The sequence below is a fragment of the Equus caballus genome, chromosome 10, assembly GCF_041296265.1.
Source record: "Equus caballus isolate H_3958 breed thoroughbred chromosome 10, TB-T2T, whole genome shotgun sequence".
NCBI classification, from domain to species: Eukaryota; Metazoa; Chordata; class Mammalia; order Perissodactyla; family Equidae; genus Equus; species Equus caballus.
The window spans coordinates 6,607,525-6,633,061 of NC_091693.1; the positions used below are offsets into that span (position 1 = coordinate 6,607,525).

A 25,537-nucleotide genomic window follows, 5' to 3' on the forward strand; every position below is an offset into this window, starting at 1 on the left:
CACGCCACCCATCGGGTCTGGTTTCTTCCTGTGCCGCCCACCCTCTGTCCCCATGTACCCTTTGCTTAAACTTCTCCCAGGAAGACTTCCTGGGTTGAGCCCACTTCATTCTGCCCCTCCTTCCATTCTGTCATTCACAAATATTTACTGAACCGCCGCTCTGGCTCTTGGTGCTGGGAATTGAAGATGGACGAGATGCCTGCCCTGGGAGCTCAGGCTCCAGTGGAGGAAACAGATCATAACCTAACAAAATGTTAGGAAACCAGATGGTTTTGGAGAGTGACCGCTGTGTGAGGGAAAGGAGCAGGCGCTGTGTTGGTGACTGAGGAGGTCGCCTCCGTTCAGCGGGCTGGGGAGGTGGCTTCGAGTGGAGCCCTGAGCAGTGAGAGCTGCAGCTCCTGGAGAGCCGGGTCCCAGGGGCAGGTGCCAGCAGTGTGCTCCACAGCCTTTGCCAGCAGGGCCGGATGACACGGAGAGGGAGGCCAGAGCCAGGTTACCCGAGCCACAGCAAGGAGTAGGGGTTTCGTTCTAGGACTGATGAAAAGCTCGTAGGGGATCCTCCCTGGCTGTCATGGGAGAATGGATTTTAGGGAGAAAAAGAAAATCAGGATGCTGGGAAGCTGCTTCCGAGGCGCAGGCAGGAGAAAGGGGTGGCCCTCCCTTTTCTCAGAGGCTGTCGCACCACGGGGCCTGGGCCTGCTTCGGGCAGTACTGTAAACTGTAAAGAGCTGCTCTCTGCCTTCGGACCAAGACCTCCCAGGACTCTAGAGCCGTGCTGACCACCTCAGCTTCTCCCTCAGGGCCGGGCTCGGGAAGACCTGAGTGGCCCCTATTTCTGAGCCCTCACCCATGCTCCAGGAAGCCAGATGACAGCTGGAGGGACTGAGTGTCCACCCTGGGACGGCCGTGTCCTCCTCCTGGTGGCTGTGAGGAGGTACTGCAAGGCCCTCCCTACACAGCTGAAACCCAAGATGAGTACAAAGCAGTAGCCCCAGCTTCAGGATAGAAGTAAGCAGAGTCGTCGTCCTCATCTTTCTCCTATTCTGGTGGGTTTGATCAAGTGGGTTCCCCAAAGTCCATCTGGGGCCAGGTTTCTTTCATTGATTCATCAGCTGTTTGAGGCCCATCCTGTACCAGATGCTGGGATGGAGCGATGACCAAGGCAGGCAGGGGTCGTGCCCTCAAGGAACTTGTGATCTCGGAGGGAGTCGCTCAGGCTGGCGGGTGCTTCATGGCCTCCTTTTACTTGGCGTTCCCCGCAGGGACGTGGGGAGGAATGATGGGGGCTTGTTAATTGGGGTACACTGTACAGGCCAGCTGGGACTTTCGCTCAGAGACTAATGCAGACTCTCCAGCCTCGTCCCCAGGGCTCCTCCGCTTGTGATAAACCTGGGCTCAGCCTGAGCCTGGAACCTCTGCCTGCTGCATTGGCACCTTGATGGAGTGGAAGGGTTCCGCGCCCCCTCCGTGTCCTGGAGACACAGAGCCGCTGCAGATGATAAGGCACTGGGTGTGACCCGCTCCCCCAACTGTCCTGTCACCCGCACTGACGCACTGCACGTGTTTGTGAGGCTGAGGGGCCTTCTCTCCCAGCCCCTGCTCCGGGTCCCTGCCCTCTCCCCCGCCTCTGGGGCTGGTCTCCTCTCTTGGAACAGCCTCCTCACTCCCACCTCCTGACCTGAATACCTCCCTCGTGGCTTTTTCAGGCAACCAGAGCACCTCTGACTGTTTCCAGAAAGCATGGTATTCAGATGTGGGTTGGGCAGAGATGATTTTTACAGGGAGAGACACAGGCCCAGGGGGGCGAGCTAGCTACTTCTCATCAGGACTACGCAGGCCTGCTCTCTCTCTGCCCTCACCAACCCCAGGAGGAAGGCGAATTATCTGCCCTAAGTCACTCTTCCATCCTGCCTGATCCAGGCCACCAACATAAATAATAAAGTTCGAGAAAGTCTTGGGGAAACAGGGTTCATTTTTATTTCCACAGAGACACTCCAAAATAGGAAGCTCCTGAAGAAAGTCACAGTGACTCCAGGTCACAAACAGAGTGGGTGAAGAAAGTGGCCGGTTTGTCCGACGAGGCTGGTGGTCAAGGAGACACAGTGGGGTAGGAAGAAACAAGGGACAGACGGGCCAGGTCCCCAACCTAGAGAAAGCAGGTGTCAGCACCCAGACCAGGCGGGGCACAGGGAGAGAGCTGGGCGAGGGGCAGAGCCGACTGCTGTTTCTCAGGGCCTCAGCCATGACTGGAGATAATTTTCTAGAAGAAAAGAAAAGAGCGAATGGTAGAATGTGTCCACTCCCAAATCTGTTGAGACCAAGCGTCCTTTCCTCTGGCCTCTGTGCCCCACAGCCTCTTCGTGTTCCACCCATTGCAGCTGCGCTTCCCCTCACTTCTCCTCCCTGAAACAGATTTTGTGATTCTGCCGGGTTAATCTGCTACCTCTCCCCGACTGGCCGCTCCCTTCCTCCTGCCCCTGAGCCTTTACCGCTGACAGGCTCTCCTCCCTCCGTCCCCCATGCAGTTCCTGTCCCGCCTCCTTAGCCCAGCGCCGCCGTTCTCCTCCTCATAGCTGTCCGTGCGTGGTCCCTCCTCTGTCGGGCCTTCACCCAGCACCCAGAGTGTGCTTTCCAAGTGTCCTCCATCATTTCCTCATGAGTCTTTCTCCACGCTGGGGTGCCCTCCCCCTTAACACCTTGAGAGCATCACCCAGAGCAAGGACCCCAGCCCTCAGGGGCGAGGTGCCTCAGCCCCTGGGACCAGCCTTGCCCCGCTCACTCCGACACTCACCACCAAAACTTCACCCACTGCAGCATGCCAGGTTGCGCCCGGGAAGCCTGCAGGGCAAGGAGAATGTCTGAGTGGACATCGCACTGTCCCCTGCACACCCTCTGGCCTCAGACCCCTTCTCCCACAAGCCGCATTTTCTTGCCCCAGTACTTACCGAGGAAGAAATCGTGGCTCCCCCCTGTAAAGAGAAGATCAGAGCAGATGATGCGGGGGCTCCAGTGACCTCTGTGTACTCTGCCATGGCCTCAGGGCTCAGGAGGGGCCCTGTGGCACGGGCAGGCTCAGACCAGGAGTATCCCAAAGGCCCTTTGGTCGGGCTGCGGACATGGAGCCCACGGTTTTGTTTTCGCAGCAGATTTATCATCCTAAGTACATTTTACCCAAGATGATATTGAATGTGGTCCCTGAGCACACGCTGACCAAGGCGAGGGCAAGAGGGTGGGTGGGTCTCGCTCTGCTGCTGGGGGGATAGACATTGGCCACAAATGATTGGCCAGTGGATCCCTTAGGTGTGTTAGCTACATCTTTGCTTCTCAGCCAACTGGATGCTTTCTGCTCTCTCAGTGCCCGTCCCCAGGGCAGGGCTTTGTTGTGCTGAGAGATGGAGGGAAATACCGTCCTGTCTTCTTCACCAGCCTCATAGTATTTGGCGCATTCATTTACTGAATTTATAAGATTGCCTTTGCAACGGAACAAGACATTCTCAAATGTCTTTCCTGTTATTCCCTTTGTGGAAGGAAGCATTTATTTTCCCACCAACCAGGAGTTCCAGGACCAGCTTCCCCTAACTGCTAGTGTGCCTTCCTGTCCCCCAGCCCGCCCCCACAAAGGTCAGCAGTTAGAGAGGTGGAGACGGATGCTATGAAGGGCTGTTTGTCATGTGTCCTGTGATTTTTTGGAGCTATATATTCCCCATGAGAGGATACTGGTCCCCAGTGTTCTCTGTGGCAGGTGATGCGGCCACTGCTCCCTTGTAACCTTGGGTGGGTGTGAAGCACCTAGAACATTCTCCCCTCTACTTCCAAACTGCTCTCAGGGAACCTGGGGCTCCCTATGAAGGTGGGAGAGGCACACCTCTCAAAGGGAACAGGATTCGGCCTCAGCTGACCCGTGCAGAGGCCCTGGAGTGACAGCTCCCCTCCCGCCCCGTGCAGACCCGGGGAACAGGGCAGTTGCAAGTCTTACCTTAGGGGGGATCTTGGCGGCAGACTGCCCACCAGGGACTGTAGGATATGCCTGCTGGTTATAATTGTTCTGCAGAAGAAAGTGGGAGGCGTGGGTAGTCGGGGCCAGAGAGAAGGGAGGAGGCGTTTTGCTCTGGAGTACACACCCGCCTCTCTGCCCTGGCTGGCCCTTCTCGGCTCTTCTCCCTCCTTGGGTCACCTCCTTTGCCAGCCAGAGCCAGCACCCTCTGCCCGCATTACGGGCCCTGCCTCCTCTTCTCTGGGCCCCTCACCCACCTCCTCAGTGTCCCGGGAAGGTGAGGGAAGGAAACCAAGGGAAGAGGTGAAGTCTAACCCAGGTGGTCAGGGAGGGTATCTCACCTTAGAAGTTACGGCTGCCGCGTCTTGCCATCCTGAGCCGGGCTGAGCAAACCGCAGAATCAGGGGTGAAGGAAAGAGAATTTCAGATTGGGCAGATCCAGAACGAGACCAAGAGGGACCCAGGCCCTTTGAGAGCCGCCTGAGGGCAGAGACTCACCTGACCTGCGCCGCCGGCCCTCTTCTGGAGCGAGGTCACGTCAGCACCCTGGAGGGGAGAGGGTGTCTCTGTGGCCCTTCAGGCGTGACCAGCCTTGCCGGGTCCCAGCACCCTGCTGCCTGGGCTCTGCCCTCGTTTTGGAGCACCAGCCTGGCACCCACCCACCCCCCCCCACCCCGCGCCCCTCTTGGTGGTCTGTGATGAGCACTGCCTACAGAGAAGGCAGTGAGCCCCAAGGAAACTGATGGCCCAGATACATGACACATTTCCACACTCGGTGTTGGGGAGCGCAGGTGGGGAACGGGTTGGGCAACACCACCCCCGCCCATGTACCTAGAGCCGTGATAGGCCGGCCTAAGACAGAGCTGGAACAACACCTGAGTGGCGCCCACACACACTCTCGGGCACAGACCCAGGCATCTCTGCCCCAGCCCACCTTCGCCAGCACTCACCCCTGCTCCCCTCATAGGCCATCATTGCTTCTCCACTGAGCGCTCTCCCCCACCCCTACCACACAGGCCTGGGATGTTCTTTCTGACTGACTGAGCTCCACCTTACCCTTACCTGACCTTGCATGTTAACCCCACTAGTAGCCCTAAAACTGAGATGAGATCACAAACTGACTGGCCACAGGCCTCCAAATATTTTTCGCTTGGTCTGCATTTTATCATTAAATTGGTTGTAAACAATTGAAAATCAAATTTCTAGGTTTTCTTAAAGAATCAGGTGACATGGTCACACTGGTCCTATGTGAGCACATGACAAACTCAGCTGGGGGCCCTGGACCTCCCCCTGCGCATTACCCCGCCTGTCCAGCCTCCCAAGCCTGGCCCACATGGACGAGTGAGTGGGCAAGCCTGCCTCAGTGCCCATGGGGCCTGGTTCCCAAAGGCCACTGGCCGTGGGGCCTCCTGCAGGACCCAGAGGGCCTGCTCATCCTTCCCAGAAGCCAGATGTTCAGGCCTTCTGCACCTGTCTGCCCTTGACAGTGACCTGACCCCTCCCCCCATGCATATTGCCTTCCTGTTTCCCTTCAGCTTTCCTCCCAGTGCCCCCTTTCCAGTCCGGAGAATAGACCCCAGCTCCAGGTGCCTCCCTCTTCCTGCCCTCGTGGTCCCCTCCACCTGCTCACCCCGCGGTATAGTACACACCCAGCTGTGGCTCCCCCCAAGCCAGGCCAAGCCCAGCAGGGACAGCAGCAGAGCGGAGACAGTGGCTGGCTTCATGTTCCCGTGCCTGGGAGGCCCCAACCCTCAGGCTCGGCTTTTATCCTCGGCAGGACCTCCCACCCTGTCCTCCTTCAGTGACTCACAGCTTCTCTCTCCCACCCCACCTTCGCTTAGTGTTGCACAAAGGAGGAAAGTGGGAAGGGAAGGAGGCACCCTCCCCCAGCAGGGAGGGTGAGGAAATGGGATAGAATCTGCAAGCCCTTGCCTAGGGCCCAGAGCCCCGTGTCCCCAGAGCTGAGCTTCCTGACCCCAAAACGAGAGGTTCTGCCGCCCTTACCTCAGTAATTTCTTTCCAGTTCAAGAAAGGAGTGTTACGTTTGAAATCCTGGAGGGAGAAGGAGAGATGAGTGGGCCACCGGGAGACAGAATGCAGAGGGTCAGGTGTGGCAGCTTGTCAGGGAAGCTTCAAGGGCAAGAGTGGGCTTTGGAGCCTGGGTGTGGTTTGGGGTTAGATGGAGACGAGCTGCAGGAGATTGAGGGGTAAAATGTGGGATGGTGATATTGATGAGACTTAAGGGAGAGCATTGGTCTCCAGAATGAGAAGAGGTGGTGGGTAGGCTGGAGCCGAGGTGGCTGCCTGGAGGGAGCTCTGGAGGGGGCGGCATGACCAGGATCCCCAGTTCTTCCAGAAGCGAGAATGCTCCTACCTCCCAGAGTCGCCTGAAGTAGAGGAGGGCTCGAGTGTTGGGGGCTGGGGCTTGGCCCTGTGGATGAAAGGTGGGGAGCCAGTTAGGGGGGAGCCGGACCCCTGCTCATTCGAGCCCTACTCCCACTACCACCATCCCTCAGCCTTCAGAATTTCACCGCGACTAAGGTTTGCAGGAAAGCTGGGGGTCTTCGAGGACTCTAGAAAACCATTTTTGGAAACAGAGGGAGAGAGAGGCTGGATCTCTGGAGCCACTGACCAGCCCTCCCTCCCCAGCACGTTCGCAGCGTTCTTCTCTAGCCCAGTCTCCCAGCCTCCGGCAGAACTTAATTGTAGCAAAACCTCGGGACCAGGAGCTGCCCAGAGCTCCCTGCCTCTCACCTGCCGTGTGCCCTCCCGCCTGCTTCCCAAAGCTGTGGGGCTGGAGTCAACCCTTCAAACCGCCCAGGACCAACAGTGGAGACGGAAGAAAGGAGCAGAGACCAGGAGTGGGAGCACTAAGATTTATTTTGAGGGCAAGGATTGGGATTAGTGGTGAGATAGTGGTGTTTTAAGAAGGAGTGGGGGGGCTCCCATCCATCTGGTAGCTCCGTGTCTGGAGGTCACGGGGTGCGAAAGCTCCTCTGGTCCTGGGCAAAGAAATAAGTTCTAAGGGGGAGCTGAGGGAACAGGGATTCAGAGAGCGGTGGGCCAAGGCAAGGGTCGATTGGACCCCTTGCTCCAGAAACCTGCAGGCACCTTTTTGCTCGCGGCTGTCATCCAGTCAAATCCGGATATCTTGACATGGGTTTGAAAACCCCCATACTTGCCAAGAATGTTAGGTACAGTGCCCCTGCTGCCACTCTTCCTCAGCTCCTTTCCCTGCTGTGAAGGAGCTAAGGCTCCATTCTCTTCTTTGCCCGTCTCCGTCCTGCCCCCCCTTTCTAGATCTGCTCCTCCCGAAAGCAGGAAGCGACCCCAGACTAACTGTGAGCAATCGCTTTCCTGCCCCCTAGATGTGCAAAATTGCATGGCTGCCTGTGCTGACCCCCTGGGCAGCATCTGTTTGTACCCTGGCTCTGCCATCAGACTCCCAGGTCCCCATGCTCAGGGGCCTGGCCTCCTGGTGGTCCGCAGCACTTGTATACAGTTCTGTATACCACAGAAACAGTCTGCTGTGTCCATCTGGCTCTCCAAACCAGAATCCCGTGCAGCGGGGACCTCTGCGTCTCCTGTCTGTCCCTCCCCGCCTCGTCCCCAGAAGGGCAGACTTTGACTTTCCTGAGGTTTGGGCTGTCTCTTCGCCTCCCCCACCTACCACCACCCCGTTTCCCCGACAAGTGGCAGATGGCAGGGATTCTAGTCTTCATTCTTTTACATTCAGGGTCAGAAACTCAGCTGCTCATGGCGCCAGTCGGGTGCTAAAATGACTGCAGTGGGCAGGGGGAGTGTGGTGGCTGGAGAGCAAGTCCCTGGCAAGAAGCAGCCCTACTCAGCACTCGTCTGTTGCAGCCCCGTGGAAGAGGGGAACCAGTGTTGCCAAATTTTCCAAGAGAAGCCAGAAATCTAAGTCATTATGTGAATTTTTAAAGTTTGGCAGCTAATTCATAGTGTTTACAAAAAGAATGGCTCAAACAAAGCCGGGGAGCGGGCCCCCAGCTGCCACTTCTGCCTCCGTCCTTGTCTGGATCGTTCTCTGCCCTTCATCCCCTCCTTCAAAAAGTCCACTTCGACTCTGGACGTGCCTCTGCTACTCTGGTGTCAAGTCAGCCTTTCCAGGGGTTCCCCGCGAGAGGAAGGGGTGGGCCAGGAGGAAGGAGAAAGGGGTTCTCGGCCCAGCTGTCTGCTAAGACAGTGTGTGTGCGGGCCCAGACTAACGCCTGGCCCCCATCGTGCGCTTCGCAGGTCTTCACCTCCCCTCCCTTCTCTTGGGGTCACTCCTCGTGTGGCCTGCCAGCTCCACCTGACTGTTCAGTCTGTCCCCTGCCCTGGCCTCTGCTTCCCCAAGGATTAGGCCCGCTTACTCTCCCCTTACCCTGCAGGTCTCGAAGGGGAACCTGAGCCTCAGACCCGAGATGTGAAAAAGGCCATTCTTCTCAGTCCCCACTCCCAGCTGCTTCCAAATTCTCCCTCTCTTTTCAGTCTCTGCTGTCCTTCCTCCTTGTTTTGATCCTTCCTTCTTCTCTCTAGCACTGGCCTCAGTGCTGTCTTCATAGCCACCCTCACTGTCTGCCTGGCTCACCGAGCAGAGGGCTACTTGCTTCTCCCTGTCCCTCGCCCACGGAGATCAGGATGGCGCAACCTGCCAGCCCTTACCTTGTTGATGGCGTCCCAGTTAATGAAACCCAGTTTGGACTTAAAATTCTGCAGAGAAGAAAAGGAGAATGGCCAAAGTGGGTTAAAACATAATTGGCTCAGGGCCTCAGGATGAGAGGTCAGGGGCCGCCACTAACGGTCATCATAGAACGAGGCCAAGGGGCAGGGACTCGGTTTCCCAAAAGAAGGTGAACGGAGCAGTCTTGCAAACTCACCTTCCAGAAAGTGTCAAAGTTGAAGAGCCCAGGAGACGTCTGAGAGTTCTGAGGAACCGAGGAGAAAGGGGCGAAAGTAAGAACCCACTTTGTGGCACGCAGCAGGCGCAGCAGGGGGTGCGGGTGTCAGGAGGGGAGGCAGGCGTTGCTGGACACCCCAGTCCCTGCCCCAGGCGGCGTGATGCCTCCACTCACCAGCGTGTCGACTCCGCTGACAGCTTCACCTCCTCCGCTGGGCTGCCGCTGCCGAGTGGTGAAGAGAGGGACTGATGTTCAAGGCTCGTGCATCCTGTCATCCACCTGCTCCTGGCCCACCCGTCTCTGCCTCTGTTCCAGCTCTGTGTGTTCTCTCTAAAGCCACCTTCTTGCCTTCTTTACATGGCACCTGAGACCCCACCTCCAGAAAGCCTTCCTGGGATGACGTGCCGCTTTCCTCCTAGGCTAACCCTACCCAGTCCCTTCAATCATATTGATATTCTTGCCTCCTCCCACACCCTGCCCCCAAAACACTGCTGGTAGCTAATGTGTAGCCCCACTATGTGCCAAGCACTGTGCCGTATCCTGCCGTGTTCTGTGTGGAGATGTCTCCATTTCACAGATGAGGAAAGGGAATCTGAGAGCTGCCTGGCAGCTTGCCTCCATGTCAGACTCTATTGTCTGCACTCTGAACCACCTTGGTCTGGTTACAATGCAGAAAGCTCAGCAGTACCTGGGGGAGGTGAGCAAGCTAGGCTTCCCTGTCCTCATTTTACCCAAGGGGAAGCCCAGGCTCAGAGAGGTCAACTGCCTTGCCTGGAGATGCACAGATGACAAGTGAGACAGCTGACATTTGAACCCTCGCCTTCTAACTCTTTTAACTTCTAAGTACTTTCCCACTTCTCCACACTGCCTTCTCAAGTGTGGCTTTGTGACATATCCCCTTGACCATTCTGTTATCTTTGTTGGTTTTCCCCTCACTGCATATTTAAGACTTTGGTATGTAAAAACCTGGAAATAGAGTTACAAACTGGGAGTTTTCTTAAATCTGTCTATCCGTAAAAGGTCAGTGTCCCTGACATTGCAGGAACTCTTCAGAGAGCCTCCTTAAGGAGCGCCACCACCCACCGCCGCCTTCTGCCCTTCAGGCCCACTCCTCGCCCTGTGGGCCACACTCACACCGGCACCCGGACCAGCCTCACCCAGGAGCTGGTTAAAACCAGATTCCCGGCCCCACCTGAGACCTACTGAGTCACAACCTGCGTTTTCACAAGACCTCTAGGAGGTTCCTGTGGACATTCGCGTAACGCAGCCTCTGTCAGCACTGTGGGTGCTGACAGGAGCCCAGATTTCCAGAATAACGAGGAGGGAGATGTACGCCTTCCAAACACTGTTTCCAAACTCTGTCAAAGAGGTCACCAGATTCTGTTTACTGGCTGGGTATAGGACATTTGAAACAATTAGCTTTCTAAAAGGGCTCATTTTCATATGATTTTTTGCAGCCCAATCTCTACTATCAAGTGAGGTATGTCCCCTAAGGATTTGCAATGACTTGTTCCTTTGGAGGTTGTTAGTATTTTTACAAGATGCATTTAGCTTCTTCCCCCTTAACTGTAAATTTCCCAGATGGTGTTGGGATGGAGCTAGCGCTAAGAGCAGGGCCGAGCAGAGGTGGGGTACGAGGAGGGGGCACCGCCACACTGAGGAGGTGCGGTCACCCCAAGTTTGGCTCTCACCTGACCCCCGGATCCCCCGGACACGTGCACTTCGTTCCCTGGGTTGTCACACTGTGGGAGAGAGAAAGAGAGGCGTTCCTCCCTGTCCCCACCCAGCAAGGGTTCCAGCCTCCAGCTTGCAGCGTTTCCCCGCCCGCCGTGTGCTGAGGCCGGCCTAGGTCCCTGCCACAGCCCCAGCTGTCCCTCCACATCATCCGAGGGGCCTCAGCGCCTCTCATTCTCCTCCCACAGGTCGATGGAGGTCAGTGCAGTGACCGCTCAGCAGACACTCACCCCAGGCTTATTTCCACCTCTGATTCCGCCGCTGCTCCCCGGGGAAGAGCCGGTGTTGTATTCCTGCAAGGGAAAGCAAGAGTCCCTGTGGGACCTTCAGGGGACTTGGGAGGGGCCAAATAGTTCCCAGCGGGGTTAGGATTGTTTTAACCCCCTCTCCCCAACCTCCTTACCTTCCCATCTTGCCACTCAGTCACTGAGGGAAGTTGTTCGGAACACAGAGAAGGCCAGGTGTGGCCCAGTGTATTTGGAAATGTGGGACAGTTGGCCCCCCCCTCCCCACCGCCTGCCAGGGGTGGGAAGCCCTGTGGGGCCTAACTTCATCAGAGCCTGGCACCTGGGCTCGCTCTGCCTTCCTCCTGCCTCTCCTCACCCCTCACCCTCTTCCTGGAGCCCAGAAAGAGGAAGGGATCCCTAGCATCCTTCCCTGGGAGCCCGAGTAGCTGCTTTGATCAAAATCCTAGAATTTTCTAGGGTCTGTCCTAGCTGGAGGGCAAAGCGGGTAGTACCGTGGAGCTTATGATGTCTGACTTGTTCTAGTTACTTTCCTCCTCTGCCTGACACCTTTTCCAGAGGCCCAAGGAAGCCAGCTGTGCTCCTCTCTGCAGGCCCCCTCTCTTGGAGCTCCACCCTAAGCCGGCTGCCAAGTTGTGGTCCTCTGCTGGCCCTGTCACCCACCGTGTAGGGGCCTCATGTGTACACCGTATTTATTAGTTGGTCTACATCACAGCTCTGTAAATGTCCTTAACTGTCCACGTGTGCAGGCCTGCCCCCATTCTCCTGGGAGCTTCCCAAACAAGTGTCATGTTTTTCTGTGCCCATCTCTCTTCTTCTACCCGCCACCCCCAGCTCTAGTCAGATTTGCCAGTGGGCACGACTGCAGACACAGTTAGACGAAGATAGAGCATCCCGCTGTGACAGAGCAGAGAGAAGGGACAGAGGAGCAGAAGCAGGCAGAGCACCTCTTCTGGAACAGTCAGACTGCAGATGTAGGCAGCACTGCGCGGTGGAACGGGGAAGGCGGGGAACGGAAGCTGAGGAGGACGCTGCCGGTGATGCCACCCACCCCGGGGCTGGCCACTTTCAGAAAGACCTTGCAGTGTGTCTGCTAAGCAGGGACCAACAAGGGCCTCAGGCCCACCTCTGCTTTCAACAAAAGAGCAGCACTCACCCAGCTGGTCCCAGAACTGCCGTCGCTGCTGCTGCCACTGCTGCCACCACTGCTGCTGCCACTGCCACTGCTGCCACTGCTGCCACTGCCACCACTGCCACCACTGCTACCACTGCTGCCACTGCTACCACTGCTGCCACTGCTGCCACTGCCACCACTGCCACTGCCACCACTGCTGCCGCTGCCGCCACTGCTGCCACCACTGCTGCCACTGCCGCCACCACTGCTGCCACTGCTGCCACCACTGCTGCCACCACTGCTGCCACTGCTGCCGCTGCCTCCACTGCTGCCGCTGCTGCTACCACTGCTGCCACCACTGCCACTGCTGCCACCACTGCTGCCACTGCTGCCACCACTGCTGCCACCACTGCTGCCACTGCTGCCGCTGCCTCCACTGCTGCCGCTGCTGCTACCACTGCTGCCATCGCTGCCACTGCTGCCACCACTGCTGCCACTGCTGCCACTGCTGCTGCTGCTTCCCTGTGGGGCAAGAGGAAACCAGAGCAAGGACTAAAGATGAGAACACCAAGATTGCCTCCCTCCCGCTCCTTCCTCTCTTGCGCGGGCAGATTCCCCATCCCAGGCTGTGGGGAGCGGTCTCTCTGTTCCCTTCCTGTGCAGAAGTCCTCAGGTACCCCGCCCTCTTACCCCTAAGTGGCCAGAGCTTCCGCCGGAGCCAGATGGTGGGGGGTTGGTGCACTGTGGAAGGAAAGGGACAGGTGATTTTCACGGCTTCGGTCAAAGCCCTCACCATGGGCAAGGCTCTCCTGCTCCCTGTGGCTTGGCTTTCTTTCCCAGCGTGTTGCTCCCCATCCCTGGCTGATTTCCCTCCCCTCTTCGAGCCCTCTCCATGCCGGGCTCCTCTGTAGCCAGTCTGACTCTTCCCTCAGCGCCCACCTTCGTCTCCTCTGTCTCCCACGCACCCAGACACCCTCTCCTCCCCCAGACCCTCACTCTCACCTCTGTATGTGGGTTGCTGCTTCTCACTGAGCCAGGACCAGGTTGAGCCTCAGTTTCCTGCAGGGAGGATGAACTGAGTGTGGTCTCCAGAAGGACAAGGGAGACGCGGAGAGCGTGGGCCTGAAGGGGGCAGGCGTCAGGGCTGGGGCTGTTACTCTACCTGAGCACTGGCCTCAGAGGTGGATGGCTCTCTGTTGCCTCCGAGGCCCCAGGAGCCTCCCTGAGAGTTGGTTCCAGAGCTGCCATCCGCGCCTCCAAAGGGTCCCTGGCCCCAGGGAGTCACAGGCCCACCAGGATAGCCCTGGCTGTAGCCTCCAGGTGGGGGCTGGCCATTGGTTCCCTACAAGAACCACATGCCTGCACTCAGTCTGTGACCATCTCAGTCTGTGATGGAGAGCGCAGGCAGAGGGACTAAGACAGAGAGGAGCCGGAGCAGGACACAGGGAGAGGCACTAGAGAGAGGCCCCAAGGTGGAGGAGGAAGGATGCACAACATGGAAGGAAACTGCCCCACACAGCCCCACAAATAAGAGACCTTTCCATCCTTTCAGCTGATTCCCAAGATTCTGAACCCAGCTGCCTGCAGCCTCCCATTTCCACACGGGCTCCCAGCCGCTCACCCAAGCACCGTTACTGCCCAGCATCCCCTGCCAGGAGATGTGGGCAGCGTCTATTCCAGGTCAAATTATATTCTCAGCCGGTCTGCCAGCCTCACTCCCAGGGTTTCCTAGAGTGTGGGCTGCTCCTCCAACCCCATGGTTGATGGCCCCCCCACCCCCATGGCCAAAAGCCTCCCCCACCCCAGGGCTCCTGGCCTCCCTGATGCCATAGCTGGCTGCATCTCCAGCCCCTTGGCCCATGGCCTCCTTAATTCTGTGGCCAATGGCCTCCTCGATTCCGTAGTTAATGGCACTTCCCACCCCATGTCCAGTGACCTCTCCTACCCAGTGTCCGAAGGCCTCCCCAACACCTGCTCCAGCATCCTCCTTTCCACTCAGCAATGGGCCAGCATCCCCACTGCCCAGGCACAGGGCCAGTAGGAGACAGGCCAGCGACCCCTGTAATGTCATCTCTGCCTCGCTCCTCTCTCTTCTAAGTGTCTTCTTCCTGGCCCACTTTACTTCTTCTTGCCCTGTCTCTTCCTCGGCGCGCCCTCCTCCGTCCTCTTCTTCCTTCTGACTCTTCTTCTCCCTCCCTGTAGGTCTGCAGCCTTCTCTCTCCTGTCCCAGACTCCCCTGCCTTCCGGAGCCCTCCTCCTGCCACGACTCCTTATACTGCAGCTTGGGAGAAGGTGACAGGGCTGGGCAGCCCAGAATCCCTCCCCACAGTGACTCAGGGTCAGCCACCGATAGGGTAATGAGCTGTAATTGTGAGTCTGAGAGTCTGTGTTGAAACAGAGGGAGCCTGAGCTGCAGGAAGGGAGGGAGAAATGGGATGAGGCAGGTGCAAAAATGTTCCGATTTCCCAACCCCAGGAATTTGGGGTGCAGGGTGGGGGTGAGGGCATCTGAGGCAGTCAGGTGGGGGGACTTAGGAGAGAGGAGTCAAGGCAGGATCCCACCAGGGGGCAAGAGTAGGGACCCCGGCGGAACAGACCCACCCTAGGCGTGAGCCAGCCTGGGTTGGGGCACGAGAATGAGAGGCAGGTGCCTCTCTTGGCCTCTCTCTGTTTCTGCCACCTCTGTCTTTCCCCTCCCATACTGTCACCTAAAGGTGACTGCCCTCACACTCTTCCACACCTTCCAGCCCACAGAGAGCCCGGGCACTCTGAGACTGCCCTCAGTGGGGACCTCAGGCTTTGGGGAAGGAAGTGGCCATGCACGACCCTGAGAGTGGTCATCAGGGCATCTTGGTTAGCATTCTGGCTGCTCCTAGCTGAGGAGGCTGGGCGTGGAGCATGGAGCTGGGCGGGCCAGCCTCCCCCAGGGAATGAGTGGGAAGGAGAGACCTAGGGAGGGAGCAGCTGACCCAGGCATCCATCCTGTTTACCCGGCTGGAGGGGGCATGCGTGTGAGCCCGAGGTCTCCTGTGAGGGTTGGGACCGCACCAGCTCACCCCACCCAGCCCCCAGATCCCCCAGGGGCCAGGGCAGCCAGCAAGGGAGCAGGGCCAGCACAAAGGCAGGAGCGCTCGGTCAGCCACCCGGCTCTCTCCTTGTCCCAGCTCAGGATGCAGAACTCGGTCATCCTCCCCAGGGCTCATCCCTGCTCAGCAAGCGTGGCTGCTCTCCACTGCCAGGAGTCCCAGATCCTCCCACTTGGCACTGCCTCGTATCACCGGGACTCAGCACCCAGTTAGGAGGGGCCAGTTTCCATCCGCCTTTCTCAATGCCTCTCAGTCAGTCTCTCTCCACCCCAACACCCGCACCCCAACTTGTAACAGCCAGCACCTCTAACCAGGTAAACACAATCCCTGTCTGTCCTCCGCAGCTCCTGCCTCCCTGTTATTCCACTTCTGACTCTGATGATGGTAATAATGGCAGAGGTAATCATCCTCATCATGAAGCTTCAGTTGGTCCAGGGCTTTCTGTGGGCCCAGTATGGGACTAGGCACTTGAAGGCTCAGGCAGCCCTGGGAGATCAGTCTTATTATGCCTCCATTTGTAGACAGGGAACTCAGGGCTTGGAGAGGACATGGTAAGGATGTGGCAGAGCCAAAGCCAAGCCCAGGCAGGCCTCACTCCCAGGCCCCGGCTCCCGGCATCTCCTGTCAGCTCATTGTCTCCAACCTCCCACTTTTCAAAATGCGCTCATTCTTCCCTGGAGAGGATTGGTTTGGATCTTGCCCTGGGACCGTGTAGGGGAGGAGCGGGAGTAAATGCGAGGCCTATGGGATTGGTGATGGAGACCCCAGCCCAAGCTTGCTGCCTCCCACTCCCACAGGGCAGGAAGTGGAGCGTCCACGACTGGAAGACCCCTTCCCACACTCACCTCCCTCGGGGGCCACCACCTTCACAATGGCGTATGTCTGCCCTGCCCTTCTCTGTTACTAACGCTTTCCTTTAAGCCAGCTTACTTGCTTAAGAATATTTTAAGAGAATACTTGATATCTCTACTGTCAGTGGAAAGCCAGCATCACTTGCCCTAAATAGAAAGTACCAGAAAAACATAGTGAGAAGCCAACAGTTCTTACCATGGTATTACTGTGCCCTCCTTGTTCAAAAGGGAGATTAGCAAGCATGAGAGAGATGTTCAAGACATGCCAGCATAGAAATCGAGTCTTCCTTTTTAACAGAATCAGAAAGCTTCCAAAACAAATTGAGAAAATAGTAAGTTTCTCACTGTGCAATTCAGACTTATTCAAAGCCATGTGCACAAACCACCTAAATCCTCCCTGTGACCAGCAGGGCCACATTCTAGCTTCTTGGAGAAACTGCCCTCAGACGTCTCTGGAGCTGAGGGCTCACCTCAACTCAGTCTTAAGGCGTATTTATTAAACGCCGGTTGTGACCCACATAGAAGCCGCGGTGCTTTGACATGCGTGGTCTCATTCAACCCTCACCATAACCTCCAGAGGTAGATATTATTCCCATCTTACAGATGAGGTAACTGAGGCCCAGGGCTGTTACACACACACAAGGTCTGCGTGAAAAGTCATCGTAAAATGGAGCCGTCGGAGTTGGACCCAGGTCTGTCTGACTGCCAGCAGCTTTTGCTCCTACGTCACTGTGCCTCCATTGTTCCTGTGCGTGACCGCATCCACGGGTCTGACGTGCCCACATCATGCCCAGGACCCTCCCATCCCAGCTTTTCTCTCAAATTCGCTGCTTCAGTCGCTCCACAAGCATTTGTTGTGCACCTTCTCTGTACTGTGCCCGTCTGGGCCCTGGAGATACAGCACAGAGCAAGATCATCACAGTCACTCCCTGGGGAGTCTCATTCGTTGTGGGGGAAGCTGGACAATAAACATTTCAGGTGGTGATGAGCACTATGCAGAGAAACACAGTGGGGTGAAGGAACAGAGAAGATGGAGAGGGCATTTTAAATAGGGTGGTTAGGAAAGGGTTCTTTGAGGTGTGACCTATGAACTGAGACCCAAAGGAGGTGAGAGGGTGAGCCACAGGCTGGGGATAGAGTATTCCAAGCCCAGGGAACGGCAGTGCAAAGTCCCTGAGGCAGAAGCCTGCTTACTCTCTGGGAGGACCATTGTGGCTAGAGCAGGGAGGAATTGAAGTCAAAGAGGTAATCGGCCGGATCATGGGGCCTTAGGGGCCATTATAAGGACTTTGACTTTTACTCTGAATGGGGTGGAAGCAGCAGAGGGCTTTGAGCTGGGGAAGGCTGTGATCTGACTCAGGTGGCAACAGGGTTCCTCTGGGAAATATTAGGGGGCGGGGGGAGTACAGAGACCAGGGAGGAGGCTTCAGGGGGAGGATGGCAGCTGGACTCAAGTGTAGGGAGGAGACGAGGCTTGGGTCTGTGCTGTCTCTGCTCCCTTCTGTGGGGTCCGGGGCCTCAGACTGGCATCTCCTGGCTCACCCTGTCCACAGTGTCCACCGGGGAGCCTACGTTCAAATCCTAATGCCAGCACTTCCTAGACATGCTCCTAACCCCTCTGTGCACCAGTTTCCTGTCTGTCAGAGGGGAGACCGTGAGGGTTAAATGAGGCAGTACCTGCAGAGAGCTCAGCACAGTGCCCGGCACACAGGAGCGCTCACTGCATGTTCTTGGCAGCATTGGGCATGTCGGTATTGTTGGCATACTTTCTTGGCAGTTGTTCAATTCTGAGTCATATACACATGCGCGCACACCTCCTTTCAGAAGGAGAAACTTAAGTTTCTGCCAAAAGCAGGATTTATTTTGAAGTAGCCCCCTACCCAAGGGTCGCAGGGAAGTGTTCCCCTCACTGGCAGAGGTCACTGCAGGGAAGTGCTCTGAATAGAGGACAGCCGTCACCGCCTACTAGCTGGGTGACCTCAGGGACCTTTCTTCCTTCTCTGAGCCTCAACTTCGTCATCTCTAAGGGGGTAATCATGGAACTTGCCTCATGGGGAAGTTGTGAGAACGGAGTGAATCACATCTGTAAGTGCTCAGCACAGACACAGCGCGCACCCGATAAAAGACAGCCGTGAGGGTCCCACCCAAACTCCTCTCCCTGCTCTTCCACATCTGAGAGACTGGCTGTCCTGTCTTCCTCACTGCCTAGGCTGGCTCCACCTGTCTGTCCCGGGGGCCTGGTTCTGGCTCACACCTCACACTTACTCCACATCCTTTCTCACGTCTGCTCAGGTCAGTGGCCTTCCCTCTGCCAGTCACCAGACATTTGTGCCTGCCTTGACCTCTCTTCTTGAACCTCTTAGTCTAGGGGGAAATGCATATAAAACAAGTAAAGACATAATTACCAATTGCCATAAGCACCGTGAAGGCAAAGACCAGTGTATGGGGAGAGAGAATAACAAAGGGGGCCCTTTGTCTGGGCTGGGTGGTCAAGGGAGCTGAGACCTGAAGGGTCAGGAGGAGCAGACACGGGGACAGAGAGGCGTGGAGAGTATTCCAAGCAGAGGACAGCATGCTGGGCCTCAAGGCAGGAGTGAGCCGTGCCCCATTTACCCTTCCAAACCAGCTAAGCTCTTCTTTTCCAGAAGCCTCCAGGATGGACCCTTCACACATGATTGTCCCATTTCTCTGGCACTTCCAGGACCCCCGTCCAAGCAAACCCAGCAAGAAAGCGTGCACACAGATAAAACCAATGAAAGCTTTTCCTTCATGAAAGAATAATTCCCTTGACTGTTCCCTTTTCAGAAGGGACTCCAGTCTGTATGAAACGATGTCCACACAGCGTAAACCCTCGACAAATGAGAGATATGATCGAATGCTTCTATTTATTAAAATGCCGGAAACAGATGTCTGCAATTTCCTTTGAAATGCATCAAAAACATATCGATATGTGATTAGATGGATAGATGCCTCATCAAGCAAACACAGCAAAATGCAAACGGGAAACTCTGAACTGGTCAGTATGCAGGTATCCACAGTAAAATTCCTTCATCTTTATGGTATGTTTGAAATATTTTCCAATTAAAATATTGTAGGAGGAGGGGAGGAACATATGTGATAAAAACGATGGTATTCTACAAATAAGGAAAAACACAGTGAACAAAAGTGTCAGGAAGGTCGCCTTCACTGCACAGCCGGCCCCGCCCCTGCTGCTTTGTCCCTTGGTCCTCATTGGTGCATCACTTTGTATTTGTTGTCATATTCTGTTTATGTGCCTAGTCTCCCTGCGACGCCTGTGAATGCCCCAAGGGCAATTTTTGGTCTCTTATTTCTGGTCCCACGATTGATGGAATTTGGGAGCTGGAAGCCATGCTGTACTCCTCCCCTGCGGACACCCCACCCCCTTTATACGGAGGGAATTGTGGCCCCAAGGGGCACAAAGAGGGGCACAAAGAGGGGCAGCAAGCCGCCCACAGGCCCACAGTGCTGCGTGGGATGCGGGCCCGGCAGCAGGCCAGGTGCGGCCGGCACTCTACAGATTTTATAGCCAACTCTGAACCGTCAGGTTCTGGCGAGAGTCAGGCCTACCGCTCTCTCGTGGGTTACCCCAGGTGAGTGCACTGGCTCCTCTGAGCCTCAGTTTCCCCGTCCATACAATGGAGATCATAAGAGGACTTCTGCCTTCGGGGCTTGGGAGGCTTTCACAGGTATAGAGCAGAACCAGCTCTTCGCACAGTCCCGGGGACCTAGGGAATCCTCGGTACACAGTAGTGGCTCTCAGGATCCCTCGGGCTCCGAGTCACATGCAGATCCAAAAACGAGGCCTGCGGCGTCACCATTCCTGTCATCGTAAAGAGGCTGTCCCCGCTGCCATCGGCTGGCCTCCTCACTCAAGGATCTGCCACACGTGCCTCCCCTCCCTGCTGATGCCAAACAGGAGAAGTCTCGGCATCTCCTTTGTAGTTCTGAGGCTGCTAATCCCTCCCCTCACTGACTATGTGACTTGCTCTTGTTTCTTAACCTGTGGGAGCCACCATATGTTCTCCATCAAATGGGGCCAGAACAGGACCTCTTACCTAACCGGGTGGCTGGGAGGCTTCAGTGACATCATGCACGGGAAGCACCCAGCAGGGAGCCCAGCATACCGACACTGCCCAGTAAACACAGGTTGCTGTTGTCATTCCTTTGGGGCCATGCCCCCGAATGAGGATGCCGCCCCTCGGGCTCTACCTAGGTGTCCGCCATTCTCTTCCCTGGTGCTTCTGCCCCCACGATTGGCCCTGCCCGATGCTCCTCCTGGTGCCCAGCAGGAACTTTGCACACCAGGGAGGCATGGCGTGTCCCTGGAACCACCCTCTTAGATCTGACCAGCCTGAAGTCTCCAGCTCGACTCATCCTGTGCCTTAGATCAGACCCCCAGCAACTTCGGCAGAGGAGCAAGAGGAGAAAAGACCAGCCTTCCCCCACGCCCCCTCCTTAGGGAGCACAGAGGACCATGAGGAGAGTACATGTGTCATATTTATTCACAAGTCTCAGTAGAGCCCCCAGGGGACTCCAGAAATCCAGCCCCCACCCCCAGCTCCTCCAGGTCATCTCGACTGATGTGACAACAGGAACGTGTCTGCTCAGGAAGGCCAGGACCTCAATTTAGGGAATGATGTTGGCGACACTCTGGAGGAGAGAAGGAGAGAGAGAGTGAATGCAGGGCACACAGTCCTGAGGGCCAAGACCTCTGCCCTCAAGCCCCCTAGAGAACGGAGAGGGACAAGGGCTGCTCTGGCCCAGGAATTGCTCATGTTCTGGGGAATACCCTAAGGAAGGTGGCACTTAGATTCAGGAAAAACAGGGAGCCAGCCCTCCCAGGCAGAGGTGCCAGGGTCTCTGTAGGAACCGAGAAGACTTGTCCGCTTTGCCTCAGAGTGTCCCCTAGAGCCCGAGAGTAAACGAGGAGACGCGTTTGGCTTCCAAGTACAGTTTATGGGCCTGTGACCCAGCCTCACCCTTCCGCCCCAGGCTCAGGCAGCTGATGTACTAAATGCAAAGAGAAGAGCTAGGTCTTTACTTTGGGCCCAGAGTGAGGACCAGGATGCCACAGGAGCATTTATCCTGGGGGAGCCCTATCCTCCCAGGAAAGGACAGAGCTGCAGGGTCCCGCCACCCAGCACAGTGCTGCAGGGCAGCAGGGGTCACAGCGGGTGAGGGATGAGAATCGGAGGGGAGAGGACGAGGAGAGGATGGGCACACGGAGGGGATGTTTCAGCAGCACCCCCCTCCCTGGCGCCCAGATGCATGTGGGCCGGGAGGTCTTTTCTGCCAGCTTGTTTGCCTCGGTGGGAATGGAAAGCACCTGAAAGATGAAAGCAGGATTCGAAGGGCAAAGAACAGGTGAAGAAAGGGAAAACCAGAGCTGGGAAGTGGGTTAGATTGTCTCTGCAAAGGCCGAGAGTCTGTCCACAGTGAAGCTGTCTGTGAACCGGCCATGCGAAGGGGGTGGAAGGATATCTCCCAAGGCAGAGAGCAGAACGTAGAAAACAGGCAGCACTCACCCTCCACAGAGCTGAAAGGTTGATGAAGGGCTTGTTGACCGAGGCCTGGAATTCAAGGAAAGAGAGTCAGTCCCCAGCATCTGTCCAACCCCACCCTAGGAGGGCGCCCACTCTCCCACCTCTGAGCTCATGTTGTGCCCCAGAGACTCACTCCAGATGCTAATGTGGTTGCGGCCCCTCCGGTCTGGCCGGTGGAACCGCCGTGATGACCGCCCTGTGGATGAAGCCCAGATCGTCGTTACAATGCCTCGGCCCTTGAGGGTCTCCCAAGTTCCTTTTCCCCAACAATCTGCTGCCCTCTGGGGTGACTGGGGCTGGGGCGGGAGGCATCGGCTAACCCCTGGCCCCCTCACTGACCAGAAAGAAAACCCAAAGCGCATGTTGCTGTGGGAATTCTGTGAGAGATGGGAAGAAAAGCCACGAAGGACATCTGCCCCTCCTGACCAGTGTTCCCTCGATTCCCTTTGATTTCGGTTCCTGAGATGCTCTCAGTCACTGCAAAGGGGCCTGGCTGGAAGGGGCCCTGAGGACCAGTGCAAGGACCGGGACCCAAGTAACCGCAGCCCTGACCTCAGAGCTACACCTTCTACACGCACTCTAGCCTGACCCTCAGCTCTGACTAATCCTGTCCCCAGACACTCAGCAGTGCCTCCCCCACTGCTGCTGCCGCCAGCTGGAGTCCGGCAACAGCTGCCCTCTCCAGGCCTCTACCCGCTGAATCCTGCGCTCTGACTCCGAGCCCTTCCCTACTGGATACACTTTCTGCTTGGTCCCTTCCTCCCCACCCACCACCATGTGACTATGGGTTTGAAGTCCGGGCCAGTCCTCAAGATGGTGTCCCAAAGACTCCTGATGGAGACAGGACGATGGGGAATTGGGGCAGGCAGGAGTCACCTCCTGTTCCCCAAGCCCTTCCGTGGTGCCTGGTCTGCTGTGTGTGGCACTGCTTGCCTCTTGCAGTCTTCAGGATCTGTTCCCTCTACATAAATGGGGATCAGAAGTCCTCCAGGAGACCTCCTCTGATGGGGCAGTGTGGAGGAAGAGAAAGAACCCTGACCTTCGATTCGCCAAAGCTGTGTGCTGGCCACAGGACCTTGGCAGTCCCTTCAACCTCCCTGCACTCTGTTTCCTTATCTGAGAATCAGGGAGTCAGCATCCTCGCCCTGACTACCTCAGAGGCTTGTCATGAAAATTAGACAGAGGAGGGCTTATCTCCAAAAGCTGTTCCTCATGCTCACTATGATGCTCTTGGTTTCTCAACTGTTTGCACTGTAATAGATCTTGGCGCAGTAACTATTTCCTGTTCCCCAGAAGAGGCTTCCGATGCCTCCCTGTAGACCTCCTTAACTGGGAGGGCAGCTCCCTGAAGATGGGGCTGGGTCCTGTCCACACTGTCTGATATAGGGCTTTGCGGATAAGATGGCTTGATCTGTCCGATTAGCTGACCACCAGCTCCCTTGTAAGGGAGACAGAGGAAGGAGGACACGGTTACATAGCTTCCCAAGCTTCTTTCACTACATGAAGGCTATGTGGACTCCCAAGATGTCCCAAGGGTTTAACCTCCCCCTTCCCCAGCCCCTTCTCCCCATCTCCCCACCGCTGTTCACCTACATTCAGCAGCTGGTTGGCCTCCTTGCCGGCTTGGTTGACCCCATTATGAACATTCTGCTGCAACCTGTCCGCCTCCTTTCCGGCCTGGCCAGCAGCGTGGTGGACCCCTTGGCCAAGCTTCTCCGCTTCCTTTCCGGCCTGGCCAGCAGCGTGGTGAACCCCTTGGCCAAATTTCTCTGCCTCCTTCCCGGCCTGGTTGACCCCATTGTGGACCCCTTGGACCACTTTGTCTGCTTCCTTTCCGGCCTGTTCAACGGCATGGTGGACCCCCTGACTAAGCTTCTCAGCCTCCTTCCCAGCCTGGTTAACTCCAGGATGGAGCCCCTGGGCCACTTTCTCTCCCTCTTTCCCAGCCTGCCCAGCAGCATGGTGGACCCCCTGACCAAGCTTCTCAGCCTCCTTCCAGGCCTCATTGACCCCATGGTGGACCCCCTGGCCAAACTGCTCCGCCTCCTTCCCAGCCTGGTTCACCCCAGGATGGACACCTTGGACTGTTTTGTCTCCCTCTTTCCCAGCCTGCCCTGAAGAGTAATAAACTCCATGGCCAAACTTCTCAGCCTCCTTCCCAGCCTGGTTAACTCCACGATGGACCCCCTGGACCACTTTCTCTCCCTCTTTCCCAGCCTGCCCAGCGTCATGGTGGACCCCCTGACCAAACTTCTCAGCCTCCTTCCAGGCCTCATTAACTCCATGGTGGACTCCATGGCCAAGCTTCTCAGCCTCCTTCCAGGCCTCGTTAACTCCATGGTGGACACCTTGGCCTATTTTCTCTCCCTCTTTCCCAGCCTGCCCAGCGGCATGGTGGACCCCCTGACCAAACTTCTCAGCCTCCTTCCAGGCCTCGTTAACTCCATGGTGGACTCCATGGCCAAACTTCTCAGCCTCCTTCCCAGCCTGGTTAACTCCATGGTGGACACCTTGGCCTATTTTCTCTCCCTCTTTCCCAGCCTGCCCAGCGGCATGGTGGACCCCCTGACCAAACTTCTCAGCCTCCTTCCAGGCCTCGTTAACTCCATGGTGGACTCCATGGCCAAACTTCTCAGCCTCCTTCCCAGCCTGGTTAACTCCATGGTGGACACCTTGGCCTATTTTCTCTCCCTCTTTCCCAACCTGCCCAGCGGCATGGTGGACCCCCTGACCAAACTTCTCAGCCTCCTTCCAGGCCTCGTTAACTCCATGGTGGACTCCATGGCCAAGCTTCTCAGCCTCCTTCCCAGCCTGGTTAACTCCATGATGGACACCTTGGCCTATTTTCTCTCCCTCTTTCCCAGCCTGCCCAGCGGCATGGTGGACCCCCTGACCAAACTTCTCAGCCTCCTTCCAGGCCTCGTTAACTCCATGGTGGACTCCATGGCCAAGCTTCTCAGCCTCCTTCCCAGCTTGGTTAACTCCATGATGGACACCTTGGCCTATTTTCTCTCCCTCTTTCCCAGCCTGCCCAGTGGCATGGTGGACCCCCTGACCAAACTTCTCAGCCTCCTTCCAGGCCTCGTTAACTCCATGGTGGACTCCATGGCCAAGCTTCTCAGCCTCCTTCCCAGCCTGGTTAACTCCATGATGGACACCTTGGCCTATTTTCTCTCCCTCTTTCCCAGCCTGCCCAGCGGCATGATGGACCCCTTGACCAAACTTCTCAGCCTCCTTCCAGGCCTCACTGACCCCATGGTGAACTCCCTGGCCAAACCTCCCCGCCTCACTTCCCGCCTGGTTGACCCCATGATGGGCCCCCTGAATCACTTTGTCTGTCTCCTTCCCAACCTGTCCAGCAGCGTGGTTGGCCCCATGGGCAAACTTCTCTGCTTCCTTTCCTGCTTGTCCGACGCCATTGTTGATCCCATGGGCTACCTTGTCCAAGCCGTGGTTGAGCCCCTGGATGCCCTTGTCCAGCTCCTTGCCGGCCTGGCTCCCCATGTTGCTAAGTCCATTAAAAACTTTCTCCACTTCCCTTCCGGCTTGAGTGATTCCATTATTGATGCCTTCCAGGGCCTTGCCCACCTCTCTCTCTGCATTGCTCAGCCCTCGGTTGATTCCTTCAATGACCTTCTCAAACGGATCATTATTGGCTGCCCATCCAGGCAAGGCCCCCAATAGCAGTAGGAGGGAGCAGGAGCTGACCAAACTGGCAAGCCGCATATTGTTGGCAGGGCAGGGAGGACGCAGAGAGGAGCCAGGGAAGCAGAGCTGCTATTTATCCTCCGCCTCCCTCCCTCTTCTCCACCCCTCATGACTCAATTACCCCTGTGAGGCACTGACTTGGTCCCTAGTCGGGGAGGTATTTCCCAGGGAGATTTGGGGTTGAGCAATGAAAAGAAGGAGGAAGAGAGGGTGAGTCATGAATGGAGAAGACTTACATGGTATCTCTGCTCTTTGCCCAGCTTGGGCCCTCCACCCTGGAGCCCAAATGTCTGCCCTTCTATCCATCTCCTCTTTTCATTCCTCATCCACTCTCCAGG

General features: G+C 56.7%; 2 protein-coding genes across 3 annotated transcripts; both read right to left on the reverse strand.

Annotated features, from left to right (window-relative positions):
• Positions 1-1,954: 1,954 nt before the first annotated feature.
• On the reverse strand, positions 1,955-14,321 carry DMKN (dermokine). Of its 2 annotated transcripts, none has more exons than XM_023649560.2 (18): positions 13,937-14,321; positions 13,154-13,333; positions 12,994-13,050; positions 12,682-12,732; positions 12,034-12,513; positions 10,863-10,925; positions 10,590-10,640; positions 9,073-9,120; positions 8,878-8,925; positions 8,663-8,710; positions 6,369-6,425; positions 5,999-6,046; positions 4,493-4,540; positions 4,336-4,377; positions 3,977-4,045; positions 2,946-2,969; positions 2,792-2,838; positions 1,955-2,260 (listed from the first exon to the last, which is right to left on the reverse strand). In XM_023649560.2, coding segments are annotated over exons 1-18 (1,488 nt in total). In that variant the 5' UTR covers positions 14,063-14,321; the 3' UTR covers positions 1,955-2,259. The 2 variants fall into 2 exon arrangements, with proteins under 2 accessions (XP_023505328.1, XP_070080139.1); XM_070224038.1 differs by having other exon boundaries at positions 9,073-9,117; positions 13,937-14,267.
• A 6,106-nt stretch (positions 14,322-20,427) lies between these two features.
• On the reverse strand, positions 20,428-25,264 carry SBSN (suprabasin). The gene is made up of 5 exons (XM_070224073.1): positions 24,357-25,264; positions 23,085-24,086; positions 21,625-21,687; positions 21,474-21,518; positions 20,428-20,598 (listed from the first exon to the last, which is right to left on the reverse strand). The coding sequence occupies exons 1-5, from the start codon at positions 25,215-25,217 to the stop codon at positions 20,575-20,577; spliced, it is 1,995 nt and encodes a 664-aa protein (XP_070080174.1). The 5' UTR covers positions 25,218-25,264; the 3' UTR covers positions 20,428-20,574.
• Between the last annotated feature and the right edge of the window lie 273 nt (positions 25,265-25,537).

Coding starts and splice junctions, on each gene's coding strand:
- DMKN (XM_023649560.2), bottom strand. CDS start 14,062: ATGACATTACAGGGGTCGCTGGCCTGTCTCCTACTGGCCCTGTGCCTG. Junction 9,121..10,589: donor CCGGGGGATCCGGGGGTCAG/GTGAGAGCCAAA, acceptor ACCACTCGGCAG/CGGCAGCCCAGCGGAGGAGG. Junction 4,541..5,998: donor ACTGGAAAGAAATTACTGAG/GTAAGGGCGGCA, acceptor TCTCCCCTCCAG/GGTGCTGACGTGACCTCGCT.
- SBSN (XM_070224073.1), bottom strand. CDS start 25,217: ATGCGGCTTGCCAGTTTGGTCAGCTCCTGCTCCCTCCTACTGCTATTG. Junction 24,087..24,356: donor TCCACCATGCCGCTGGGCAG/GCTGGGAAAGAG, acceptor GGAGTTAACGAG/GCCTGGAAGGAGGCTGAGAA. Junction 21,519..21,624: donor CAACCACATTAGCATCTGGA/GTGAGTCTCTGG, acceptor CTTGAATTCCAG/GCCTCGGTCAACAAGCCCTT.